The following is a 25819-nucleotide window of genomic DNA, read 5'->3' as shown; positions in this document are numbered from 1 at the left end:
TCCACTCTGAGTCAGATTTCTTCCCCAAAATAATTCACAAATGAGTATCAGTGAATTCAGAAAACAAAAGGAGGAGGAAGGAAGAAAAGAACAAGTAAAAAAAAAAAAGAGCAGTGAAAGGAAAGAGGGTTTTTTTTTTTTTAATTAGCTAGGAGGAGGGGAAAAGAAGAATAAAGGGAAGAGGTAGAGAGAAACAAGTTCCTCTCACAATGGATAGGACAAAAAGTCAGCGAGCAATGGAAAAAACAACAACAGTTAATTTTGGTCAACCTGAAGAAGAAGGGGGAATGGGACATGTGTATATAATAATAGTAATAATAAAATAAAATAGAGTAAAAAACTCTAACAGTCTGCAGCTTGGACTGCTCTGGATTGGCTGCAGGCAGCCTGAGTAAAGACGTAAGAAGTATCCAAAAAAAAAAAAAACTCCAGGTAGTCAGTCAGGCAGGGATAAGGTTCTGACTGGTCATGTATTTTGTCACTCAAATAGAGCTCCAGCCACTTAAAAAAAAGAGAGAAGGAAAACAAAATGGTAAAGGCTTGGAATGACACCCCTGGTGAGCCAGGAATTTTGATAAAGAAAATAGCTCATTTGGAAGCCTGTAGGAGCAGCTGTCCAGCCCCTGGGGGCTGGTTCTGGGGTTGGGGGGAGGGGTGAGCTCAGAAATAATCAAAAGATATTCCTTTCTTTGTCCTCCTGGCCTCCATTTTCCAACCCAAGAGTGAGTTATAGAACTCCTTCTTGGTGTCACCCTGAGGATGCCTTATTCACCCTCCTGCTGATGGCCCAGTATCCTACCCTATCCAGAGAATCTCAGGTCACAAGCTGCTGCTTGTTGGAGCTCATGCCAGCTGCTGCTTCTAAGTTGCCATTTTGGCTCTTCCCTCTACTTCACCACTTGAAAAGTTTTCCCCCTGCAGGTGGGGACTGGGGGCTCTAACCTGGGTCCTTGCACACTGTAATATGTGCAGTCAACTAGGTGCACCCCAGTTGGCCCCCTCTATTACAAAATTTTCTATCCCAAACATCTGCATTGACTCAAATGTCTAACTACTACAGCCATATGTCACAATACTCTGGAAACACTGGGTGATTCCTCAACAATCACTGGGGGAAATGAATGGGAAAGAGTGGCTGTAAGATCACGAGTTTATAAAATCCCAAAGATGCAAACATGAAAAAATCTGCAAGTCTTCTGGAGAAGGTCTTGCCCAAATTGTCTTTTCATAAGGTCAGATGGATCAGCAATGACACTCAATGCACTGAGGCCAAAGGCTGGGTGTTCAAAACCTTGCTGGGTAGAACATGCTGTTTGAAGCTTCCTATATGAAATGGTTCCATTCCAGCAAGCCAAAATCCTTTTGTTGTTGTTGTTGTTGTTAAGAAAGGTAGAGAGGGGGTGAGAGAGACCACAGCACCAAAGCTTCCTTCAATGCAGTGGGAGTTGGACTCAAACCTAAGTGATGAGCATGGCAAAGCAGCCACTATAGGATAGGCAGCAGTTGGGAACCAGAGAGGAACTGTACATACTAATTCTCCAAGCAAAGAGAGAGAGACAGAGACAGAGAGAGGAAAAGAAAGCTCATGCATGTTGGCAGAGAATGAAGGAAAAGAAAAATAGGAAATAAAAGAAAAAGCCAAGTCAAGCACAAGACAGGAATTGGTCAAGAGGGATGACAGATCAGGAACAAGCACACAGGTTCCTCAGTGACTACTACAATCTAGATTTCATGGACTAATAGACATATGAGTTTAGATATAGAAAGTTCTTATGTGTGAGTATTAGTCTCTTCCAAAAGACTCATTATTAAATTCGACTTCCGGAGGCGGAGCTACGAACAGCAGATTGCTTCCTCTCCTCTCCTCTCCTCTCCTCTCCTCTCCTCTCTCGGATCAACTAGGAATACCAAAGGAGACCACACGGACCGAAACAAGACAGGACTAGAATGACCACAGGAAACCAGTAAATCACCCGTGAGTAAAAACACACGTGGCTGGTGACAGAGAGGAGAGAGGGTCCTAAGGAGAGATTAAGTGACTGCTAACAGTTCAACAGTTTATCAGTGGAGACACCACCTCCAGTCTGCACCACCAACAAGGGGACAGCTGAAGGGAGGAAAGGACTCCCCAGAGACTCACCAAGTGCAACTCTGAGTCTCCATTGCTACTACCCTCAGAATCTGGAGCAGCAACAGGGAGGGACACCAGGGGACAGAGATCTAACCGGGAAACTCAGGAGAAGACCTATACCTCGGTGGCATAGCTGAGGGGCTGTGAAAGTCTCTTTGCATAACCACTGGATTATCTCTGCCACACCCTGCTTTATCTCTTGGTCAGGAGTCAGTGATTAAGCTAAGAAGCCTATTGATAGTTTAAAAGCCCTCAGGCTCCCATAGCCTACAGGGAAGAAAAAAAAAGAGGCTTTTACACCACTGAGCTCCAACTTAGGGATTGAAAAAACTGTTAACTTCCACCATGGTAAACCCTTTAATTAAATTACTTGGACACAAGTCAATCCAGGCAATAGTGATCAATAATTTGAAAAGTACTGATAAAGGGAACTCATAACATCATATATAAAATGGTTAAAACAACAAGAAAAAATATTGGAGACTCGAACCAGGACAAGAGTCCAGCTAAAAGTCCTCCAGAGGGTGAAGCACAAAACAACGAGTTCAACAAACATTAGCTAAGGAAATAATAACAGAAGGGAGTAAAGAATTTGAAAAAATTGTAATCAGAAATGCAGGAACAACAAATGAGAATATGGAAGAAAATTCTAATTATCTCATGGTTATTAGAGAGCTGAAAGCTGAAATCGCTGAGCTAAGAAGGCAACTAGCTGAACAAGCTAAAACAGTATCAGAGCAGGGCAACAAAACAGATGAACTCCAGAAAGCAGTAGAGGGCAGAGAGAATAGAATCTATGAAGCTGAAGACAGAATTAGCAAGATTGAGGATGAATTAGAGACAACTAAAAAAGAAGTAAGAGATCTCAAAAAGAGATTAAGAGATGCTGAAAACAACAACAGAGTCCTATGGGATGACTTCAAAAGAAACAATATATGCATTATTGGCTTACAGAGGAAGAAAGAGGAGAGGAAGAAAGCATTCTCCAGGCCATAATAGCTGAAAATTTCTCTAGTCTAGACAACACCAAAGACATAAAGATTCAAGAAGCCCAGAGGGTCCCAAACAGAATTAACCCAGACCTAAAGACACCAAGACATGTCATACTTAGAATGGAAAGGAATAAGGATAAAGAAAGGATCCTCAAGGCTGCAAGAGAAAAACAAAGAGTCACCTACAAAGGAAAACCCATAAGATTAGCAGCAGACTTCTCCATACAAACACTACAGGCCAGAAGAGAATGGCAAGATATCTATCGAGTGCTCAATGAGAAAGGCTTTCAACCAAGAATACTATATCCTGCTAGACTGTCATTCAGACTAGATGGAAGCATCAAAACCTTCTCAGACAAGCAACAGTTGAAGGAAGCAACCATCACCAAGCCTGCCCTGAAACAAGTTCTGAAAGGTCTCCTATAAACAACCAGACCACCACAAATAGGACATATATCAAAACACTCTAAAACTCTACAAGAATGGCGTTAAAATATCTTCAATCTTTGATATCAATAAATGTCAATGGCCTGAATTCACCTATTAAAGGACACAGAGTAGGAAGATGGATCAGAAAACACAACCCAACAATATGTTGTTTACAGGAAACTCACCTAACTCAACAAGACAAACACTTAAAGACTTAAAGTGAAAGGATGGAAAACTATCATATAAGCCAATGGCCCACAAAAAAGGGCAGGAACAGCTATTCTCATATCTGACATGATAGACTTTAAAATAGATAAGATTAAAAAAGATAGGAATGGACACTACTTAATGCTCAGAGGATCAGTCAATCAAGAGGACTTAACAATTATTAATATCTATGCACCCAATGAGAAGCCATCTAAATACATCAAACTTCTACTGAAAGAGCTACAGCAATATATTAACAGTAACATAGTAGGGGACTTCAACACCCCACTCTCTCAACTTGACAGATCATCCAGGAAAAAAATCAGTAAAGACATAAGGGAGCTAAATGAAGAGATAGATAAACTAGAACTATTGGACATTTTCAGAGTCACTCATCCCAAGAAACTGGAATACACATTTTACTCAAATCCACATGGATCATTCTCAAGGATAGACCATATGTTAGGCCACAAAGACAGCTTCAGCCAATTCAAGAGCACTGAAATCATCCCAAGCATCTTCTCAGACCACAGTGGAATTAAACTAACACTTAACAATCAACAAAAGATTAGTAACAGTGCCAAAATGTGGAATCTCAACAGTACACTTCTTAACAACTTCTGGGTCAAAAAGGAAATCAAGGAAGAAATCAAAATGTTTCGAGAGTTCAATGAAAATGAAGACACAAGCTATCAAAATATTTGGGAAACAACTAAAGCAGTGCTAAGAGGGAAGTTCATAGCTATACAAGCACACATTAGGAAACAAGAAAAGGCACAAATAAACAGCCTAATTGCACGTCTCAAAGACCTAGAAGAAGAACAACAAAGGAATCCTAAAGCAACCAGAAGGACAGAAATCATAAAGTTAGGGCAGAAATAAATAACATTGAGAATAGGAAAACCATACAAAAGATCAATGAAAGTAAATGTTGGTTCTTCGAAAGAGTAAACAAAATCGACAAGCCTTTAGCCAGACTCACAAAACAAAAAAGGGAGAAGACCCAAATAAATCGGATACTAAATGAAAGAGGAGAAATCACAACAGACACCGCAGAAATTCAACATACCATGCGAGGCTTCTATGAACAACTATATGCCACCAAGCTAGAGAACCTAGAAGAAATGAATGATTTCCTAGATACCTACCAACTTCCAAAACTAAGTAAAGAGGAAGTGGATAACATGAACAGGCCCATCACAGCTAATGAAATTGAAACAGTTATCAAAAATCTTCCCAAAAATAAAAGTCCTGGACCAGATGGTTTTACAAATGAATTCTACAAAACTTTCAAAGAAGAACTAATACCTCTACTTTTAAAAGTCTTCCAGAAGATTGAAGACACTGGAATACTCCCTGCCAGCTTCTATGAAGCCAACATCACCCTGATACCAAAAGCAGACAGGGACACAACCAAAAGAGAAAGCTACAGACCAATATCTCTGATGAACATACATGCAAAAATATTGAACAAAATTCTAGCCAACCGGATACAGCAGTATATCAAAAAGATTGTTCATCATGACCAAGTGGGGTTTATCCCAGGCATGCAAGGTTGGTTTAATATACGTAAATCAATCAGTGTGATCCACCACATCAACAAAAGCAAGACCAAAAATCACATGGCCATATCAATAGACGCAGAGAAAGCCTTTGACAAAATACAACATCCCTTTATGATCAAAACACTACAAAAAATGGGAATAGATGGAAAATTCCTGAAGATAGTGGAGTCTATATATAGCAAACCTACAGCCAACATCATACTCAATGGTGAAAAACTGGAAGCATTTCCCCTCAGATCAGGTACCAGACAGGGCTGCCCCCTATCACCATTACTATTCAACATAGTGTTGGAAGTTCTTGCCATAGCAATCAGGCAGGAGCAAGGAATTAAAGGCATACAGATTGGAAGAGAAGAAGTCAAACTCTCCTTATTTGCAGATGACATGATAGTATACACGGAAAAACCTAAGGAATCCAGCAAGAAGCTTTTGGAAATCATCAGGCAATACAGTAATGTGTCAGGCTATAAAATTAACATTCAAAAGTCAGTGGCATTCCTCTATGCAAACACTAAGTTAGAAGAAATTGAAATCCAGAAATCAGTTCCTTTTTCTATAGCAACAAAAACAATAAAATATCTAGGAATAAACCTAACCAAAGAAGTGAAAGACTTGTATACTGAAAATTATGAGTCACTACTCAAAGAAATTGAAAAAGACACAAAGAAGTGGAAAGATACTCCATGTTCATGGGTTGGAAGAATTAACATCATCAAAATGAATATATTACCCAGAGCCATCTACAAATTTAATGCTATCCCCATCAAGATCCCAAGCACATTTTTTAGGAGAATAGAAAAAATGCTACAAATGTTTATCTGGAACCAGAAAAGACCTAGAATTGCCAAAACAATCTTGAGAAAAAAGAACAGAACCGGAGGCATCACACTGCCAGATCTCAAACTGTATTATAGGGCCATTGTCATCAAAACTGCTTGGTACTGGAACATGAACAGACACACTGACCAGTGAAATAGAATTGAGAACCCAGAAATGAGGCCCCACACCTATGGACATCTAATCTTTGACAAAGGGGCCCAGACTATTACATGGGGAAAGCAGAGTCTCTTCAACAAATGGTGTTGGAAACAATCGGTTGAAACATGCAGAAGAATGAAACTGAACCACTGTATTTCACCAAATACAAAAGTAAATTCCAAGTGGATCAAGGACGTGGATGTTAGACCAGAAACTATCAGATACTTAGAGGAAAATATTGGGAGAACTTTTTTCCACATAAATTTTAAAGACATTTTCAATGAAATGAATCCAATTACAAGGAAGACTAAGGCAAGTATAAACCTATGGGACTACATCAAATTAAAAAGCTTCTTCACAGCAAAAGAAACCAATACCCAAACCAAGAGACCCCTCACAGAATGGGAGAAGATCTTTACATGCCATACATCAGATAAGAGTTTAATAACCAACATATATAAAGAGCTTGCCAGACTCAACAACAAGACAACAAATAACCCCATCCAAAAATGGGGGGGAGGACTTGGACAGAATATTCACCACAGAAGAGATCCAAAAGGCCAAGAAACACATGAAAAAATGCTCCAAGTCTCTGATCGTCAGAGAAATGCAAATAAAGACAACAATGAGATATCACTTCACTCCTGTGAGAATGTCATACATCAGAACAGGTAACAGCAGCAAATGCTGGAGAGGGTGTGGGGTCAAAGGAACCCTCCTGCACTGCTGGTGGGAATGTCAATTGGTCCAACCTCTGTGGAGAACAGTCTGGAGAACTCTCAGAAGGCTAGAAATGGACCTACCCTATGACCCTGCAATTCCCCTCCTGGGGATATATCCTAAGGAACCCAACACATTCATCCAAAAAGATCTGTGTACACATATGTTTTTGGCAGCACAATTTGTAATAGCCAAAACCTGGAAGCAACCCAAGTGTCCAACAACAGATGAGTGGCTGAACAAGTTGTGGTATATATACACAATGGAATACTACTCAGCTGTAAAAAATGGTGACTTCACCGTTTTCAGCCGATCTTGGATGGACCTTGAAAACATCATGTTGAGTGAAATAAGTCAGAAACAGAAGGATGAATATGGGATGACCTCACTCTCAGGCCGAAGTTGAAAAACAAGATTAGAAAAGAAAACACAAGTCGAACCTGAAATGGAATTGGAATATTACACCAAAGTAAAAGACTCTGGGGTGGGTGGGTGGGTGGGTGGGGAGAATACAGGTCCATGAAAGATGATGAATGACATAGTGGGGGTTGTATTGTTAAATGGGAATCTGGGGATTGTTATGCATGTACAAACTATTGTATTTACTCTTGAATGTAAAACATTAATTCCCCAATAAAGAAATAAATTATTAAAAAAAAGACTCATTATTAGTGAACAGTTGTAACTGTTCATATACTTTCAGCCTCCTGGTAAGCAAAAAGATGGTAGTGGAAATTCTAAATAGAAAATGCAGAAAACTGTGCAAACAGGATGTCTAGTATCTCAGACTTTAGCATGTAATAGAAGAGTCCTAAAGTTTTACATCTGAAGATGACCAAGACTATGAATACTTACTCATCCAACAACCTCAACTTTTCAAGACACTCAGACATTAAATAAAATCCTATCAAACAAATATGGACCAGGTATGACAGCTGACACAAATAGAGGTGAGAAAAACTATGGAAAGTAAACACAAGAATTCGTAATCTCTCCCACATGGCGAAGTGTTTGCATGCAGGAGTAAATGTTTTCCACACCTCAAAAGATCTGAGGGAAGCCAGGAACAATTACCATATGTTCACAGTGATGAAACTGAAATGGCAGTGTGACTTAGGAAGGAAGGCAAGAATGTGTATGTTTTTTAAAGAACTCCATATAAAATCATGAAAAATACAAGTTCTGAATCTGTTAACAGGGGAGGGTAACAAGCCTTAAAAAAGCGCTGCTTTTTATCACCAAGTAATTGGAATCCTCAGACAAGTCACTTTCCCTCTCTGTTCTGGCTTTCCCACTTGTGAAAAGTATAGGATGGAAGAGGTCTTCTGTGGGGCCTTTTTCTTCTAGTACTCTCCTTTTGTAAGCTTAGTTGGAAGAACTGTTTATGAGGAAGATCACATTCTCCAAAGACAGCAAGTGAAATATTGGCACAATTCAATATAATCGGTAACACTTTTTTATAAAGGAATGTTATTGTGGGTTTCTTTCATCTACGATTCCCAATTCATCACAGTAATGTTTTTTTTTTTTGTCCTTCTTTATTGCTGAGCTGAGTTTCACCATTCTATTGATCCCATGGTATCTCTTCCCTCCCCTGCCCAATATAGTTCTTCCTGGCTAGAGATCCCACTGTTTTTCAGCTTCTTTGTCAATAATTATATAGCCCTGAAATACTCATTTCCTTTATCATCAATATGAAGAATTATGAGCTATGCTTATGGAAGCATTAATGGTCAAAGAGTCATTAAATGATATCATGACAAAATGTAGCTACAATTCTCTTTTTATCCAAAACTGCAAAGAAAATAGCATTCCAACACAATACACAAAGGATTGATGTACAGCTAATGTTTAAGTCTATTTAAGATTCCAATGGTAATTTTTAAAAACAGGTCTTTCTGAAGTGGAGATAGGGGTAAACAACAAAAAGTAATACTCAATCCTCAATTTCATGTGTTAACAGATTGGACATATAAATAATGTCAAACTGTTCAATAATTAATCATCCTGCCTTTGGAAGATAGACAGGTACACTGACAGAAGCATCAAAATATTCTTTGATTTCAAATCTCAGTTTAGCTGATGACTGAACACTGCTAGGTAGTTGCATAAAATCTGAGGAGCCAAAGCAGATAATCTGCTTATAGGCAACTAGTAATATGTAATGAGTTAATACATAAAAATTCACCCCAGGGCTATCAACACATCTTCAATGAACTCAGGATGAAAACAGTCTAGTCTTTCTATTTACTAACAGACAGAGGAGCTGGGGTCCTAAAATTTAGGGTGACAAACATTTTTCAGATCAGTTATTTCTGCAACTTCATGGGAAAGAAAATGGTTTTCAACTATTCAACTGAAATACAGATTTTCCTTGATATCTCCAAGTAAAAATTTCAATTTGATAGGTTATTTGGAGGATCTCCATGCTTAAAGAATTTTCCATATATATTAAGAGAGTGAGAGTGTTCCTAAATTCCCATAACCAACCCAATAACATCAAACAGGAACTTCATTTATTCTCTTTCTTTTTTGTTTTTATTAGTGATTTAATACTGACTTACAAAACTGTAAGGTAATTGTGTGTGTGTGTGTGTGTGTGTGTGTGTGTGTGTGTGTGTGTGTGTGTATTTTTCCCCATTTTTTAACAGTCCTTCCTACAGTTCCTTTCTAATTCACCCCTACACTTATTACTACTCCCAATAGTCCTTCTTTCAGTTCCTTTCTAATTCACCCCTACACTTAGTACTACTCCCAACAGTCCTTCCTTCAGTTCCTTTCTAATTCACCCCTACACTTACTACTACTCCCAATAGTCCTTCCTTCAGTTCCTATCTAATTCACCCCTACACTTACTACTACTTCCAAGTGTTTTTCCTTTCTTTTCTCTTCTGCTTCCTCTGGCATTTTCCAGATTTGCTTTCTTTTCATTGATGGCATAAAAACAAGATTCCTGGTGACAAAAGCTTCAGGACATGGTGAAATGGGGTATAGAGTCTTCTGGTTTACTTCCCCTATCATTTACCCCTCTGGAAATATGGACCAAAATTCTTTAGGGGGTGCAGAAGGTGGGAGTCCTGGCTTCTGTAATTGCTTCTCTGCTGGACATGGGCATTCGCAGGTAGATCCATACCCCCAGTCTCAAACAGTAACTTCCTACTTTCAGATGGCAGGAGAAAATCTTTTTTTTTTAAATATTTTTTAAATGTTTTAATATTTATTTATTTATTTTCCCTTTTGTTGCCCTTGTTGTTTTTATTGTTGTTGTAGTTGTTGTTGTTATTGATGTTGCTGTTGGATAGGACAGAGAGACATGGAGAGAGGAGGGGAAGAGAAAGATAGACACCAGCAGACCTGCTTCACCGCCTGTGAAGCGACTCCCCTGCAGGTGGGGAGCTGGGGGCTCGAACCGGGATCCTTAATGCCGGTTCTTGTGCTTCACGCCACATGCGCTTAACTCACTGAGCTACAGCCTGACTCCCAGGAGAAAATCTACACTACAACCAAGTGGCTGAACTTGAAGAAAGCAAACACAGTCAGAATTCCTCTATACATTCTCCTAACTCTAATTTCTCTACAAATATAAAAAGCTACATCAAAATCAGGCAGAGTAAAAAAGAGTAATTTGTAAATGAGATTCCTGGTACAAGAATGCCTAATGGACACACTCAGAATGGCATGTACTTTGCCTTATTTTCTCCATTGATGCAATAAATTATTTGGAACTTCCACATTCTCATATGAAGTCATCTTTATATATGAAAGAAGATTAGGAATAGGGATTGAGAACAGAATCAAGTTCTAGTTAAAATATCAAGAATAACGAGGCTAAAAGAAAAGAAAAAAAAAAGCTCTGGCACAGAGGGCATTGGCAACCTTCCTGGATCCCTGCCTCCCCAGAGCCCTGCCCCACTAGGGAAAGAGAGGCAGGCTGGGAGTATGGATCAACCTGCCAATGCCCATGTTCATCAGGGAAGCAATTACAGAAGCCAGACCTTCCACCTTCTGCATCCCATAATAACTGTGGGTCTATACTCCCAGAGGGTTAAAGAATAGGAAAGCTATCAGGGGAGGGGATGGGATACAGAGTTCTGGTGGTGGGAAGTGTGTGAAACTGTACTCCTCTTATTCTATCGTCTTGTCACTATTTCCATTTTATAAATAAGAAAAGAAAAAGGTTCCCTCCAATTCCCCCTACCCTGTCAATTTATCAGTCTCTATGCAATAAGTAAATAAATATTTAAAAAAAACATTGGAACAAAAGTATTTTCCAAAAACAACCAGGGTGTTTTTAAAAGTACATACTGGTTCATTCTCTCAGTAACTAAGTCACTCACCAGGGATGGGATACTTAGAGAGATGCCGTCTCTGAGTCTGCAGTTTTGAGTACAAGGAAACATAGGTGTTTTATGAGAAGAATGCATCAGAGAGGATGAGAAGAAAGGAACAGTAAGGTCAGAAAAAAACAATCACTCAGGAAATGAAACAGAAAACACTCTGAAAAGGGGATCTGTAGTTCACTGTTACTTATAGCCTCACTGCAAACAAAAGATAAGTTCAAAATGCACTAGTCTAAATTCACGCACGCACACACTTGATGATACAAAAAAAAAAAAAGCACCCTCATTAGGATAATACCCTCAGGGTTATAGGTAAGATGAGGCTACTGCACAATGCAAGACACATTTAAGCATGTATGTTTAGAACTCCAAATGTTTCTCTCACACACATATCAACAACAACAACAAAAAAACACAACAGAGAAGTTTAATTACAAATCACAACTACTTTCCCAAGAAAGAGAATGATAATACGAATGATCAGCACACAAAGGAAAATGCTTATAAAGCCAACTTAGACACTGTATCTACCTACTAGATTAATGGAAAAAATATGACAACCAGTGGTACCAACATTGCATAAAATGTGGACACACCTTGCTGGTAGCACTGTAAGCTAATAATGGATTGAGTCCCTATGAGAACTTGGTATTACTTAATATACCTGCAAGGGAAGGGACCCCATCTTCTCCTGTCACTCACCTCCTTTTACTCAATGTTCTGAACATTTCATTCCCACTGCTTTTGCTGTCACTAACCCTAGTCAACAATGATTCCTCTCCAATTCCTTCATCATCCAGAGAATTCCTGTTAGGAATTCCTGTTGGGATGAAAGTTCCATTCACTTCCTTTGCTTCAATGACCAACCCCCCAGCCCGGCCCCATCCATCAGTATACCCCCTCCCCAGGCAGGCCCAACCGCCTCTTCTACTGTGCTCCCACAATGTATTATTCACATAGTTTACTGCTGAAATGCCTTGCTCCTTTAAGGTCTGGGTCCTGCCTTAATAATTTGAAATACATGCAATATTCAGTACAGAGGAAAGGGGGTGTCACATGTTAATTACTTATGAGAGAGGAAAATAATACCAGCAAATAAGTTGGCTGCAATATTACCTCCACCTAAGGACTCAGTGACATAGAAACAAGTTATGGATAAACTGTCTATATTTGAGCACAAAGTATGTACGTGTTAAAAATAACATGAAAACTGTACAAAAATAGAAAATGGGGGGATGGGCATTGGCTCACCCAGTAGAGCGCACACATTACTATGCTCAAGGACCCAGAAGCAAGCCCCTCCCCCAGCCCCACCCACAGAGGGGTCACTTCACCAGCTATAAAACAGGTCTACAGGTGTCTTATCTTTCTCTTTCCTTCTGTCTCCCTCTCCCCTTTCAATTTCTCTTTTTCCTATCTAAGGAAAAAATAGGGGGGAAAGGTAGGGGATGGGCTCCTAGGAGTCGTGGATTCATAGTGCTGGCACCAAGCCCCAGTGACAACCCTTGTGGCAAATAAATAAATAAATGACTGGGGGGGGGGCTCGACAGAAAATGTTTGACATTAAAATTAAGCACACAGGACACACAAAAATGTATATAGTTGGTATAGCCATGCAAAACACATAAAGACTATGGGGATATGATTCCTGTCAGCATATCAATATTACATTTTTTTCATTTCAAAAGGAAGAAGAAAGGAACATGATAATAAATTCTTATATAAGCCCCTGCAATCCAAGAAAATACTCTGATACCACTGACAGGTGACAAGAGGAGTGGGTGGAGGCAATATTGCCCAAACCAAGGGTCCCTGACCCCAATCTGCCACATAGAGAATACTTCTCATGTCACAAAGCAGGCCATTCCCCCTTTGCCAAGCTACATTGTGAATTCTTTATTGCAAAACTTTGGAGTAAGAACTCTTCCCAGACATCTGTAGAATTAGTATTAATGAGAATGCCCTGGAGTTCATATGCAAGCCTATGCAGCAGAAACTTCTCAGCCAAGGAACTGCTGGGCATGTTCCTTGATAAGCTGTCTAAGCCTGAAGGCATAAAAAAAAAAAAAAGTCCATTTCCATATTGGGAGCAATACTGGTTTCCTCTTCAAGACTTTTTCCTTCCATCTCCTGTCCACATTGTAATTCTTCTGTCTTCTCAAATGAATAGCTAACAAATGTCAAGGATTTAAGACGTATACTCACGTGCTTGCTGCCTAACTCTGCTACGTGGAGAAATATTCTCAGCAAAAAAAATGCAATCTTCCAGCTTAGCTGCCCGCAACATGAAGTTTAGTTGGCAGCCCCAAAAGATGTGAATTTTCTTTTTTTTTGAAAAGAAGAACCAGAAGTCATGTAGACAAAGCCCTTATTTTAAAGGTGATTTTAAAAAATGATGTACAGAAAGGGGAAATGACTGGTCTGGAGACACACACGTAAGTAATGATAAAGGTAGTACTAAGCCACAAATCTCTCAGATTTTCATCCCAATTTATACTGCTAAATCAGAGTATTTTTTTTATCCCTTGAAATCTCTGGCGCTCTTGGCCTAAATAATTAGTATCAAATAATTCCAAAGTTAGAAGGACCCAAGAGAGACTTCTTAATCCACTCATTAAGCACATGAGAAAACTGAGGCCCACAAAGATTAAGCGATTTGCTTTCAATATTTGGATAGCAAAGAAAAAGCATAACTTAAGCTAAAAAAGGAAAGGAAAAAGCCTGCAAACTAATAGCCACAAGGATAAAGAAGAATGTCTCAGCTGGGCAAAAATTTTAAAGGGATGTAGATCAATCTAGACCAAGGGATCTCAACATACCATCTCTAGACCAGCAGCTTCAGCATCATCTGGGATCTGGTTAGAAATGCACATCTTAAGGATCCACAGGGAACTTCCTGAGTCAAAATCTGCTTATGGGGATGTTCAAATCAGGCAACCCTGAGAAATAAGCCAGAATCGTGATACTGAATCATGCTCAAAACCACTTTGTAAGTGGTAACTACAATCAACAGCTCTGAAGACCTACACACTTTCTATGTGTACACCATATTTCTTCAGTGCTTATAGCTTAAAAAAAAAAAAAAATCCAAAAACAAAATGGAAGTGGTCCGGGAGGTGGCACAGTAGATAAGGCATTGGACTCTTACGCATGAGGTCCCAAGTTCAATCCCCGGCAGCACATGTACCACAGAAATGTCTGGTTCTTTCACTCTCTCCTCCTTTCTTATGAATAAATTTTTTTTAAAAAAAATGGAAAATTAGATTGGGCCTTCAGCTGGTTCCAGCTCTAGTTCTACGCCTTGCTGGGTATTTGACCAATTTTTGTGGTTGTCATTGGAGTTTCACCAGACTTTTTCAGATAAAAAGGAAAGATATATAGAGAGAGTCCAGCGCTGAGTCACACGTATGGCAAAGTAGGCAGTTTCTCATGTGAGCTATTGGCCAACACTGGTGGTTAGATTTTGGGCAGGAAACTGACCTTGCCAAGCTGAGTTTCCTTTTCTACAAAATAGACATGCCACCTACCTTAAAGTATATTGAGACTTAAAAACAAGAATTTAGTGGTCCAGGAGGTGGTGCAGTGGGTAAAGCATTGGACTCTCAAGCATGAGGTCCTGAGTTCAATCCCTGGCAGCACATATACCAGAGTGATGTCTGGTTCTTTCTCTCTCCTACCTTTCTCATGAATAAATAAATAAATTCTTTTTTTTTTAAAAAAAAAAAAAAGCAAGAATTTATCTGAAAGTATTACAGCTTGACATATGGCACAGCAGGCAAACAGTAGAGCACAGTGGTTAAGGGTCCAGCTATTATTACCTACTCATTTTTTTATAACTCAGTTCACTCATACCTTCCTCACAGAGCTGCTATAAGGAGTTAAAAAGATGATTCAAATAGTAAATACATCTTTCATATCGATAAGGTGTAACTTTATTGGATAGAGACAGAAAAATTGAGAGGGAAGAGAGAATGAGAGAGGGGGGTGGGGAACTGAAGCACTGCTTTACTACTGGTGAAGCTTTCCCCATGCAGTTGGAGACCAGGGACTTGAACTTGGGTCCTTGAGCAGAGTAACATGTGCTCTCAACCACTGCACAGCCAAAGTGTTGCTTTTCAAAGAGCTTTGTGCCCATTAACTTAGATGATCTTCTTGACTTTCCATATAAGAACCTGGGTACATTTGATTGATTATGAGTCAGATCCCAGACTGCACCATCTCTTAGTAACACAAGAAGCAGACATTGATCTTACAGAAATGAATTAATTAAACAGAAAAGAAAGCTGAAGGCAGAAGACAGCTTACTTTGAAGGGCATGTGTCTTGCCATGTGTGCAGCTTGGGTTTGAACCCTGGCACCATACAGGAGAACCGTGGCACTGGAGGAAGCTCTATTGCTATGGTCTGTCTATGCGAAATTAAAATGAGAGTCAGCCTGAGACTGGTAAAATCAGGTACATGGAAGAGATGAACATAACTAGAAATAGAGAGACCAGGAATCTGGTTTCAATTCTGCCACTACATTGGCCCATAATCTCAGGGAAGATCCTTTGCCAGACAGGGTTCACTTTTCATCTGTAAAGAAGGGGCTGATATGTAACATCTCTCAAAATAAACTTCAAATTCCTCCTCATGGCACACAGAGAGCTCTATAGAATCTATAATCTGTTACTTCCCTTCAGTTCCAACTTTATCATCTACTCTGCTCAGACCCCATGTTCTAACTATAAAGTCCTCTTTCTGGAGATCTCAGATCTATAGGGATGCAAAGGTTACACAGGCCTTTGTGTTGAATATGGGCCCCAGAACAGATCAATGCAGTTAACAGTTAATGGTATGTATATACTTTCCCATATTTGGGAGCTACTCTCTGCCCTGATCCAGCTTTCTAGTCCTATTCCCAACTCCGACACCATCTCCCCAGACAATACCTTTAGCCCACCTGCATGTTAGCTGTTGAGCTCAGGCAAAATTAGTAAAGTCATGGGCCCCACAGAATATACCTAAAGTAGACTTCCAAGCTTCCTCCAAAATGGAGACCCCCAAATCTCATCTGCTCTATTCTTACCTTAAGTTTCCTGATTAATAAATGATTTGTTCTGCTTTATATCTTAATGCTATGCAGCCACCAAGTTGCAGATGCTACTGTGACATCAATCTGACTTCCCTGGGCAGATGACCTCACCAATATGTCCTGGAACCCCACCTTTCCAGAACCTTGCCCCACTAAGGAAAGATAGAAACAGGCTGGGACAATGGATCAACCTGCCAACACCCAGGTTATTGTGGAGAAGCAATTATAGAAGCCAATACTCCTACCTTCTGCACCCCATAATGGCCCTGGGTCCATACTCCCAGAGGGATAAAGAATAGGGAAGCTTGGATATGAGGGTGATCTGGCTGCAACATCTGTCACCCCATTGATCACCAGGGTTGATTCGGCTGATCTGGCTGCCTAGGCAGGTGTCCCCTTCCTCCCTCACCACTCCATGTGCGTCCCTCCCAAAGCTGCGTGCTTGGAGCAAGAAGACGGGCTTTCCCGAATAGAGACGGACCAGTCTTTTGTTGAGAGTATACAAGTAGCTGCACTCTCCTGCTAGAACCTCCAAACAAGCTCTCAAGTATAGGAAAGTTATCAGGGGAGGGGATGGGATACGAAGTTCTGGTGGTGGGAATTGTGTGGAATTGTGTCCCTCTTATCCTTCTGTCTTGTTGATGATTATTAAATCAATTTAAAAAAACCTCTCTTTCTAGTCCTCTAGTTGGTGGTACTGCTTCTACCTCATAAACCACAGACTTGTTTCCTCTGCCTTGATCACTCTATCTTCCTCACATGATTAGCTCCTTCTCAACTTGTAATGTCTACTCCTCAGAGTCCATCCCTTTTATTATCTAAATAGATCCTGTCTTCTACTCCCAAGAGCTATATTTTAAGCAGTTCTATCCAATAAAAACATCCTTGAGATCGATACACAAGTAACATAAGAAAATTTTAATTTTCTTTTTTAGAAGTTTTCTTATTTTTATTATTGAATAGAAACAAAGAAACTGAGAGAAGCGACAGAAAGGGAGAGAGATAGAGAGAAACCTGCAGCCCTGCTCCACCACTCATGAAGCTTTGCCCCTGCAGGTGGGGGGCCAGGGGCTTGAACCCAGGTCCTTGTACACTGTAATATGTGTGCCACTGACTGGCCCCAAATTTAGACTTTCTAATAGCCACACCAAGGAAGGAGAAAGTATGATTTTTTTTTATAATTTATTTATTTATTCATGAGGAAGATAGGAGAATGAGAAAGAACCAGATATCACTCTGGTACATGTGCTGCCAGGGATTGAACTCAGGACCTCATGGTTGAGAATCCAATGCTTTATCCACTGTGCCACCTCCCAGACCACTTTAATATAATGATTTTAAGTTGATATCCCATGAGCATCATCAGTTCAACATGTAATTAATGAAAAAAAAATTATGTTGTTACCAGGACTTCACCACTCCAGGCAGACTATTTTCAGGTATAGAGTAAGAGAGACAGAGACAGAGGGAGAGAAACACATCACAGCACTGAAGCTTTCTCCAGTGAAGTGGGAGCCGGACTCAAACCTGAGTCGTACACATGCAAAGCAGTTGCATTAGCCAACTGAGCTATTTTGGCAGTTTATTTATTTTTGCAATATAAAAAAATCACTCATATTTTACACCCTTCTTTATACTAAAATCTTGGGAGTCTGATGTGTATTTTACAATTTTTAATCATCTTTATTTATTTACTGGACAGAGACAGCCAGATCAAGAGGGAAGGGGGTGATAGAGAGGGAGAGAGAGAGAGACCTGCAACACTGCTTTACCGCTCACAAAGCTTTCCCACTGCAGGTGGGGACCAGGGGCTTGAACCTGCATCCTTGTGCACTGTAACATGTGCAAATGCGTATTTTATACATTTATCAAGGGGTCAGGTGGTGGTGCACCTGGTTGAGTGCACACATTACAGTACATAAAGTCCCAGGTTCAAATCCCTGGTCCCCAGCTGCAGGGAGGAAGCTTTATAAGCAGTGAAACAGTGCTGCAGATGTGTCTTTCTCTTACTTATGGTCTCTAGTCAAAATTACACACACACACACACACACACACACACACAGAGAGAGAGAGAGAGAGAGAGACAGATACACCAGTTTCCTCAATCCAAACTGGTCATGTTTTTTTAAAATTTATTTTTAATTAATTATTTCCTTTTGTTGCTCTTGTTGTTTTATTGTTGTAGTTTTTATTGCTGTCATTGATGTCATTGTTGCTGGATAGGACAGAGAGAAATGGAGAGAGGAGGGGAAAACAGAGAGGGGGAGAGAAAGACCTGCTTCACCGCCTGTGAAGCGACTCCCCTGCAGGTGGGGAGCCAGGGGCTCGAACCAGGATCCTTCCGCCGGTCCTTGCGCTTGGCACCACATTGGCTTAACCCGCTGCGCTACCGCCCGACTCCCCTGGTCATGTTTTAAATATTCAACTGTCACATATGCCCAGTGCTTACCATACCAAACATTACAGTTATATGTGCGTGTCCCGCAAAGGTCTTCTCACACTATGAATTTCTTTTTTACTCTTTATCTCATTTCTTCCCCTCCAAATACAAAAGAACCTTGTCCATTTTGTTCAATATTGTATATGCAGTCTTCTGCACAGCACCTAGCCAATAAATACTTGTTGATCAAATGAATGAACTTCTTCTAACCTGAATAGTGTGAGTCACATGGACTACACCTTCTACAACTACCTGACAAGCTAATGGCCACTCACCCAACAACACTATTGCCTTACTTCTTTTACAATCAATTACTGTCTTAAAGAGAGGAAACTCTTGACTATAAATCACCCTCATAGCTTACAAGTTCTTCCCCAGAATGTCCAGAGTCTCCAAAGTCAAGTCCTTGCCTTGCATGTTGAGTAAGAGAGTGGCAAGGCATATCTGCTAATATGCATTGTTTACTCTTAAATGTTGGTCTAAGCACTTTACATTTCACAACAGGCTATGTTGTGTGCACCATCACTGCCCCAGTTTATTTATTCTTTTTATTGATTTAATAATGATTGACAAGATTGTAGGACAAGAGGGGTACAATTCCACACAATTCCCACCACAAGAGTTCTATATCCCATCCCATCCCACTGGGAGATTCCCTATTTTTTTCTCTCTGGGAGTATGGATGAGGATTATTATGGGGTGCAGAAGGTGGAAGGTCTGGCTTCTATAATTGCTTCTCCGCTGGGACATGGACATTAGCAGATCGATCCATACTACCTGCCTGTTTCTATCTTTTCCTAGTGGAGTAGGGCTCTGGAGAGGTGCCCCCATTTATTGATAAGAAATCAAGGCAAGGGGAGTCGGGCTGTAGCACAGCAGGTTAAGCACAGGTGGCGCAAAGCACAAGGACCGGCATAAGGATCCCGGTTCAAACCCCGGCTCCCCACCTGCAGGGGAGTCGCTTCACAGGCGGTGAAGCAGGTCTGCAGGTGTCTATCTTTCTCTCCTCCTCTCTGTCTTCCCCTCCTCTCTCCATTTCTCTCTGTCCTATCCAACAACGACAACAACAATAATAGCTACAACAATAAAACAACAAGGGCAACAAAAGGGAATAAATAAATACAATAAATATTTAAAAAAAAAAAAAAGAAATCAAGGCATACAAAAAGTAAGTATTCTGGGGTCAGGCAGTGGCACATCTGGTTAAGAGCACACATTACAGTGCTCAAAAATTCTGGGGAAAGCTTTATAAGTAGTGAAGCAGGGCTGCAGAGGTCTCTCTGTCGCTTCCTCTTCCTAATTCCTCTCCCCTCTCAATTTCTGTCTCTATCCAATACTAAGTAAATGAATATATTTTATAAAAAGAAAGGAAAAGGAAAAGTATTCTCCAGAGGGTTCAGCAAAGACCAGCGTAAGGATCTCAGTTCAAGCCCCTGGATCTCCACCTGCAGAGAAGTCTCTTCATGAGTGGTGAAGCAGGTCTGCAGGTGTCTGTCTTTCCCCCTTCCTGTCTTCCCCATCTCTCTCGATTTCTCTCTGTCCTATACAACAACAATGACACCAATAACAACAACAATAATAACAACAATAAACAAGGGTAACAAAGGGTAAAAAACAAAAAACAGCTTCCAGGAGCAGTGGATTTGTGGTGCAGGCACCGAGCTCCACTGATAACCGTGGAGGCAATAAATAAATAAATAAATAAATATTAAACAAAAGAAATGTAAGGCCAGGGCCAGGCAGTTGCACACCTGGTATAGTGCACACACTACAGTGCAGAATCACTAGGGTTCAAGCCCTCCAGTCCGCATCGGCAGGGGGGAAGCTTCATAAGCAGTGAAATAATGCTAAAGGTGTCTATCTACATATCTCCCCCTCCCCTCTCAATTTCTGTCTCTACCCAAAATACATAAATACCTTAAAAATATAAATAAATGTAAGGCCTGTTATACACATAATTTTAGTAGCCACATCTAAAGTCTAGTGGTTATATTAAAATGTCAACTGAGGGAGTTGGGTGGTAGCACAGCGAGTTAAGCGCAGGTGGCACAAAGCACAAGGACCTGCAGAAAGATCCCGGTTTGAGGCCCTGGATCCCCACCTGCAGGGGAGTCGCTTCACAAGCGGTGAAGTACATCTGCAGGTGTCTGTCTTTCTCTCCCCTTCTCTGTCTTCTCCTCCTCTCTCCATTTCTCTCTGTCCTATCCAACAACAACCACATAGTAACAACAACAATAATAATAACTACAACAATAAAACAAGGACAACAAAAGGGAATAAATAAATAAATACCAAAAAAGCCTCTTAAAATAAAATATAAAATAAAATAAAAATAAAATGTCATCTGAGGGGGTGGGGTAGTGCGGCACATGGCGCCAAGCTCAAGGAGAAGCTCAAGGGCCACCATAAGGATCCTGATTTGAGCCCTGGCTCCCCACCAGCAGGGAGAGTCACTTCACAAGCAGTGACGCAGGTCTGCAGGTGTCTTTCTCTCCCCTTCTGTCTTCCCCTCCCCTCTAGGTTTCTCTCTATCCTATGCAACAACAACAAGGGCAACAAGTACAATAAAAACAGGGGTTAAATGGCCTCCAGGAGCAGTGGATTTGTAGTGAAGACACTGAACCCCAATGATAACCCTAGAGGCAAAAAAAAAAAAAAAGTCAACTGAAAGAAGTAAAATTGATCCTAAAAAGCTGGGGAGATAGCTCAGCCCGCAACCACACCAACTTGTATCCCTCAGAGGTCACAAGTTCAATCTCCCAGAACAACTTCAGGAACCCACCAGATCACAAATACGTGTGGCTCGTTGACAGAGAGGAGCCTAGGAAGAGATTAAGTGGCTGGTAACAACCCGGCAGTTTACCAGTTGAGGCACCACCTCCAGTCTGTTTCACCAACAAAAAGATGGCAGAAGGGAGGAGAGGACTCCCCTAAGACTCACCAAATGCAACTGTGATGGCATTGCTGCAAGAGAAAAACAAAGTCACCTACAGAGGAAAACCTATAAGATTAGCAGCAGACTTCTCCATACAAACACTACAGGCCAAAAGACAATGGCAAGATATCTATCGAGTGCTCAATGAGAAAGGCTTTCAACCAAGACTGCTGTATCCTGCAAGACTGTCATTCAGACTAGATGGAAGCATCAAAACCTTCTCAGACAAGCAACAGTTGAAGGAAGCAACTATCACTAAGCCTGCCCTGAAGCAAGTTCTGAAAGGTCTCCTATAAACAACCAGACCACCACAAATAGGACATATATCAAAACAGTCAGACCACCATAAATAGGCCATCTATCAGAATACTCTAAAACTCTACAAGAATGGTGTTAAAATATCTTCAATCTTTGATATCAATAAATGTCAATGGCCTGAATTCACCTATTAAAAGATACAGAGTAGGAAGATGGATCAGAAAACACAACCCAACAATATGCTATCTACAGGAAACCCACCTAACTCAACAAGACAAACACAGACTCAAAGTGAAAGGATGGAAAACTATTACACAAGCCAATGGCCCACAAAAAGGGCAGGAGCAGCTATTCTCATATCTGACATGACAGACTTTAAAATAAGTAAAATTTAAAAAGATAGGGATGGGCATTACTTAATGCTCAGATGATCAGTCAATCAAGAGGGCTTAACAATTATTAACATCTATGCACCCAATGAGAAGCCATCTAAATACATCAAACATCCACTGAAAAAGCTCCAGCAATATATTAACAGCAACACAGTCATAGTAGGGGACTTCAACACCCTACTCTCTCAACTTGACAGATCACCCAGGCAGAAAATCAATAAAAACATGAGGGAGCTACATGAGGACATAGATAAACTATAAGTATTGGAAATCTTCAGAATCATTCACCACAAGAAACTGGAATACACATTCTACTCAAGTCCACATGGGTCATTCTCAAGGATACACCACATGTTAGGCCACAAAGACAGCATCAGCAAATTCAAGAGCATTGAAATCATCCCAAACCACAGTGGAATTAAACTAACACTTAACAATCAACAAAAGATTAGTAATAGTCCCAAAATGTGGAAGCTCAACAGTACACTCCTTAACAACTACTGGGTCAAAGAGGAAATAGAGGAAGAAATCAAAATGCTTCAGAGTTCAATGAAATTGAAGACACAAGCTATCAAAATATTTGGGACACAGCTAAGGCAGTACTGAAAGTTTATAGCCATATAAGCACACATCAGGAAATAAGAAAAAGCACAAATAAACAACCTGATTGCACATCTTAAAGACCTAGAGAAGAAGAACAAAGGAACCCTAAAGCAAACAGGACAGAAATAACTAAAGTTAGGGCAGAAATAAATAGCATTGAAAATAAGAAAACCATACAAAAGTTCAATCTCCCCCACCACCAGAGCCAGAGCTGAGTAGTGTACTGGCCTCCCTCACCACCACCACACAAAAAATAAATCTATCTTTAAAAAAGTTTTATTCTACTTGTTATCCATAACCTGATCATTTACCATTATGAAAAACAATCAATGCAATCGCTATGACTGTGTAATCAACATAAAAATTTATTTTCATACTGACACTTCAAAACCCAATGTAATTTTAACTTACAGTACTTTTCAATTCAGACTCATCCCATTTCAAATGTTTGAATAGCTCCATGTGTCTGTGAGTTACTGTACTGGAGCTGCTACCACCCAGCCCCTAGACAAGCCCTTTCTGTGCCCTGGGTCTCCATTTTCCCACAAGCACAAGGAGATAGGGTGACAAGATCTCCAGGGACTACATCCTGCAGGAGAATTGCATGCATGTCCCAACAACTACAGTGGTTGCCGTTGACAGGAGATGTCTGGGACGTGGTGCAATTTTTACACTTTAAAATCAGCTTCCTAAAGACAACAATGAGATACCACTTCACTCCTGTGAGAATGTCATACATGAGAAAAGTTAGCAACAACAAATGCTGGAGAGGTTATGGAGTGAAAGGAACCCTCCTGCACTGCTGGTGGGAATGTCAATTGGTCCAACCTCTGTGGAGAACAGTCTGGAGAACTCTCAGGAGGCTAGAAATGGACCTACCCTATGATCCTGCAATTCCTCTCCTGGGGATATATCCTAAGAAACCCATCCAAAAAGATTTGTGTACACATATGCTCTTAGCAGTATAATTTGTAATAGTCAAAACCTGGAAGTAACCCAGGTGTCCAACAACAGATGAGTGGCTGAGCAAGTTGTGATATATATATATATATTACTCAGCTATTAAAAATAGTGATTTAACCATTTTCAGCCCATCTTGGATGGAGCTTGAAGGAATCATGTTAAGCGAAATACGTCAGAAACAGAAGGATGAGTATGGGATGATCTCATGCTCAGGCAGAAGTTGAAAAACAAAATCAGAAGAGAAAACACAAGTAGAACCTGAACTACAATTGGTGTATTGCACCAAAGTAAAAGACTGAGGGGGGGGCGGGGGGAGTACAGGAAAAGGATGACAAAGGACCTAGTGGTGGGGTTGTATTGTTATGTGGGAAACTGTACTATGCATGTACAAACTGTTGTATTTACTGTCGATTGTAAAATATTAATCCCCCAATAAAGAAATTTTAAAAAACTAAAATAAAAATAAAATCAGCTTCCACATCCATTAGTCTAGCTAGAGTTCCAACCCAAACTAGGTGAGAAATGCAGGCTCCAATTTCACATACTCAAAAAAAAAAAAAAAAGCTGAGGCTCAAAGACAGTAAACGTGACTTTTCCAAAACCCACATGAACAATCAGGGAAGACGCTGGGGTTTAGATGCAAAAATAAAAAAGAAGAAAACCGACTACACGACAGGCCCCTACTCAACGACTGGGGTGAGGCGAGAGCTGGAGGCAGATTGCGGGGACGATGGAATAGTCTAGGGCCTTCAGGTAAGTTGAAGAGAGCCAGCCCCTAGGGTGGCGTGAGAGAAGAAGCAGGATGCAGATGAATGAGAGAAATAATGATCTAGAGAAGAGAAAAAAAAATGCACTGGGCCTGGGAGAATGGGGGGTGGGGGGTGGACACGAGCCTAGGAGTAATGGACGAGAAGGTGAAATTAAGAGACTCAGGTCCTGCGACCCCTGCGGGGCGAGAAGGAGGCCCTCCCTGGATCTCCTACCTGGTAGCTCAGAAGTTCGCCCACGTCCATGACTCCAGGCCCAGTCAGTAGCGGATCCTCCAATTCCCTCCACTCGCGTCCAGACCACCGCCGCTTCCGCAGCTGCTCCTGCCACACTGCCGTAAAGCGCCGAGTGCAAGGCCTCATAGCCAATGAGGTTAAAGTGCGCTCGGTGCGCCTGCTTGACACACTGCGGTAAAAGGCAGCGCCACCGGAAAACGCGCCGTGTTTGCGACAGTACTATTTCCGCCCCAAACCTGAAGGGGGCGGGGAAAGGGGTGGAGACCCAACGGAGGCGGAGCCAGGCGTTCTAGACACCCTTTTGGTGCCGAGCTGAGTGCCGCTCGTTTCACATGTGCTTACATTGTCTTTCCAGTGACTGAGGCAATTTAACCCTCATTTCACAGATAAAGAAACTGAGTGGTAGAGCTGCTATGTCCAATACTGTACCCACAAACCACTCAGAGCTACTGAAAGTTTGAAATATGGACACGAAGTGCAAGTAAATTAAGCATGTTAAAATATTTTAGGTATTATGGATCAAATATATTCTAAAATTAATCTCACACTTTTACCAGATGTGATTAAGTGAAGCAGAAGTTGGCAACATAGAGAGGAGTTGGAATCTAGAAATAAGGTAGGAAAGGGGTTCCTTGGTGCTGCTAGGAAGGGAATTGGTGGTTGTGGTTTTGAAGGATCACTAGTGAACTCCTAGAAGGACATTAGACCCCTTCAAAGCAGCAACTACTGATAAATATCTGCAAAAACTGTCACACAGAAAATGGAATAAAATTCAGGGATCCAGTCAGG

The 25819-nt window shown here is 40.8% G+C and overlaps 1 protein-coding gene across 1 annotated transcript in view; it reads right to left on the bottom strand.

The window, feature by feature from the left end:
- The window catches only part of CTNNBL1 (catenin beta like 1), a 212165-nt gene extending 187010 nt beyond the window's left edge, over nt 1-25155 (bottom strand). Inside the window, exon 1 of the mRNA XM_007518449.2 lies at nt 25010-25155. Coding sequence (XP_007518511.1) covers nt 25010-25039 — 30 coding nt within the window. The 5' untranslated portion in view covers nt 25040-25155. The remainder of the gene's footprint in view (nt 1-25009) is intronic.
- Nucleotides 25156-25819: the final 664 nt, after the last annotated feature.

The sequence above is a fragment of the Erinaceus europaeus genome, chromosome 1 (genome assembly GCF_950295315.1).
Source record: "Erinaceus europaeus chromosome 1, mEriEur2.1, whole genome shotgun sequence".
In the NCBI taxonomy this organism is placed as follows: domain Eukaryota; kingdom Metazoa; phylum Chordata; class Mammalia; order Eulipotyphla; family Erinaceidae; genus Erinaceus; species Erinaceus europaeus.
Note: the sequence above shows the minus strand (reverse complement) of the source record. Positions and strands in the feature narration are given on the sequence as shown.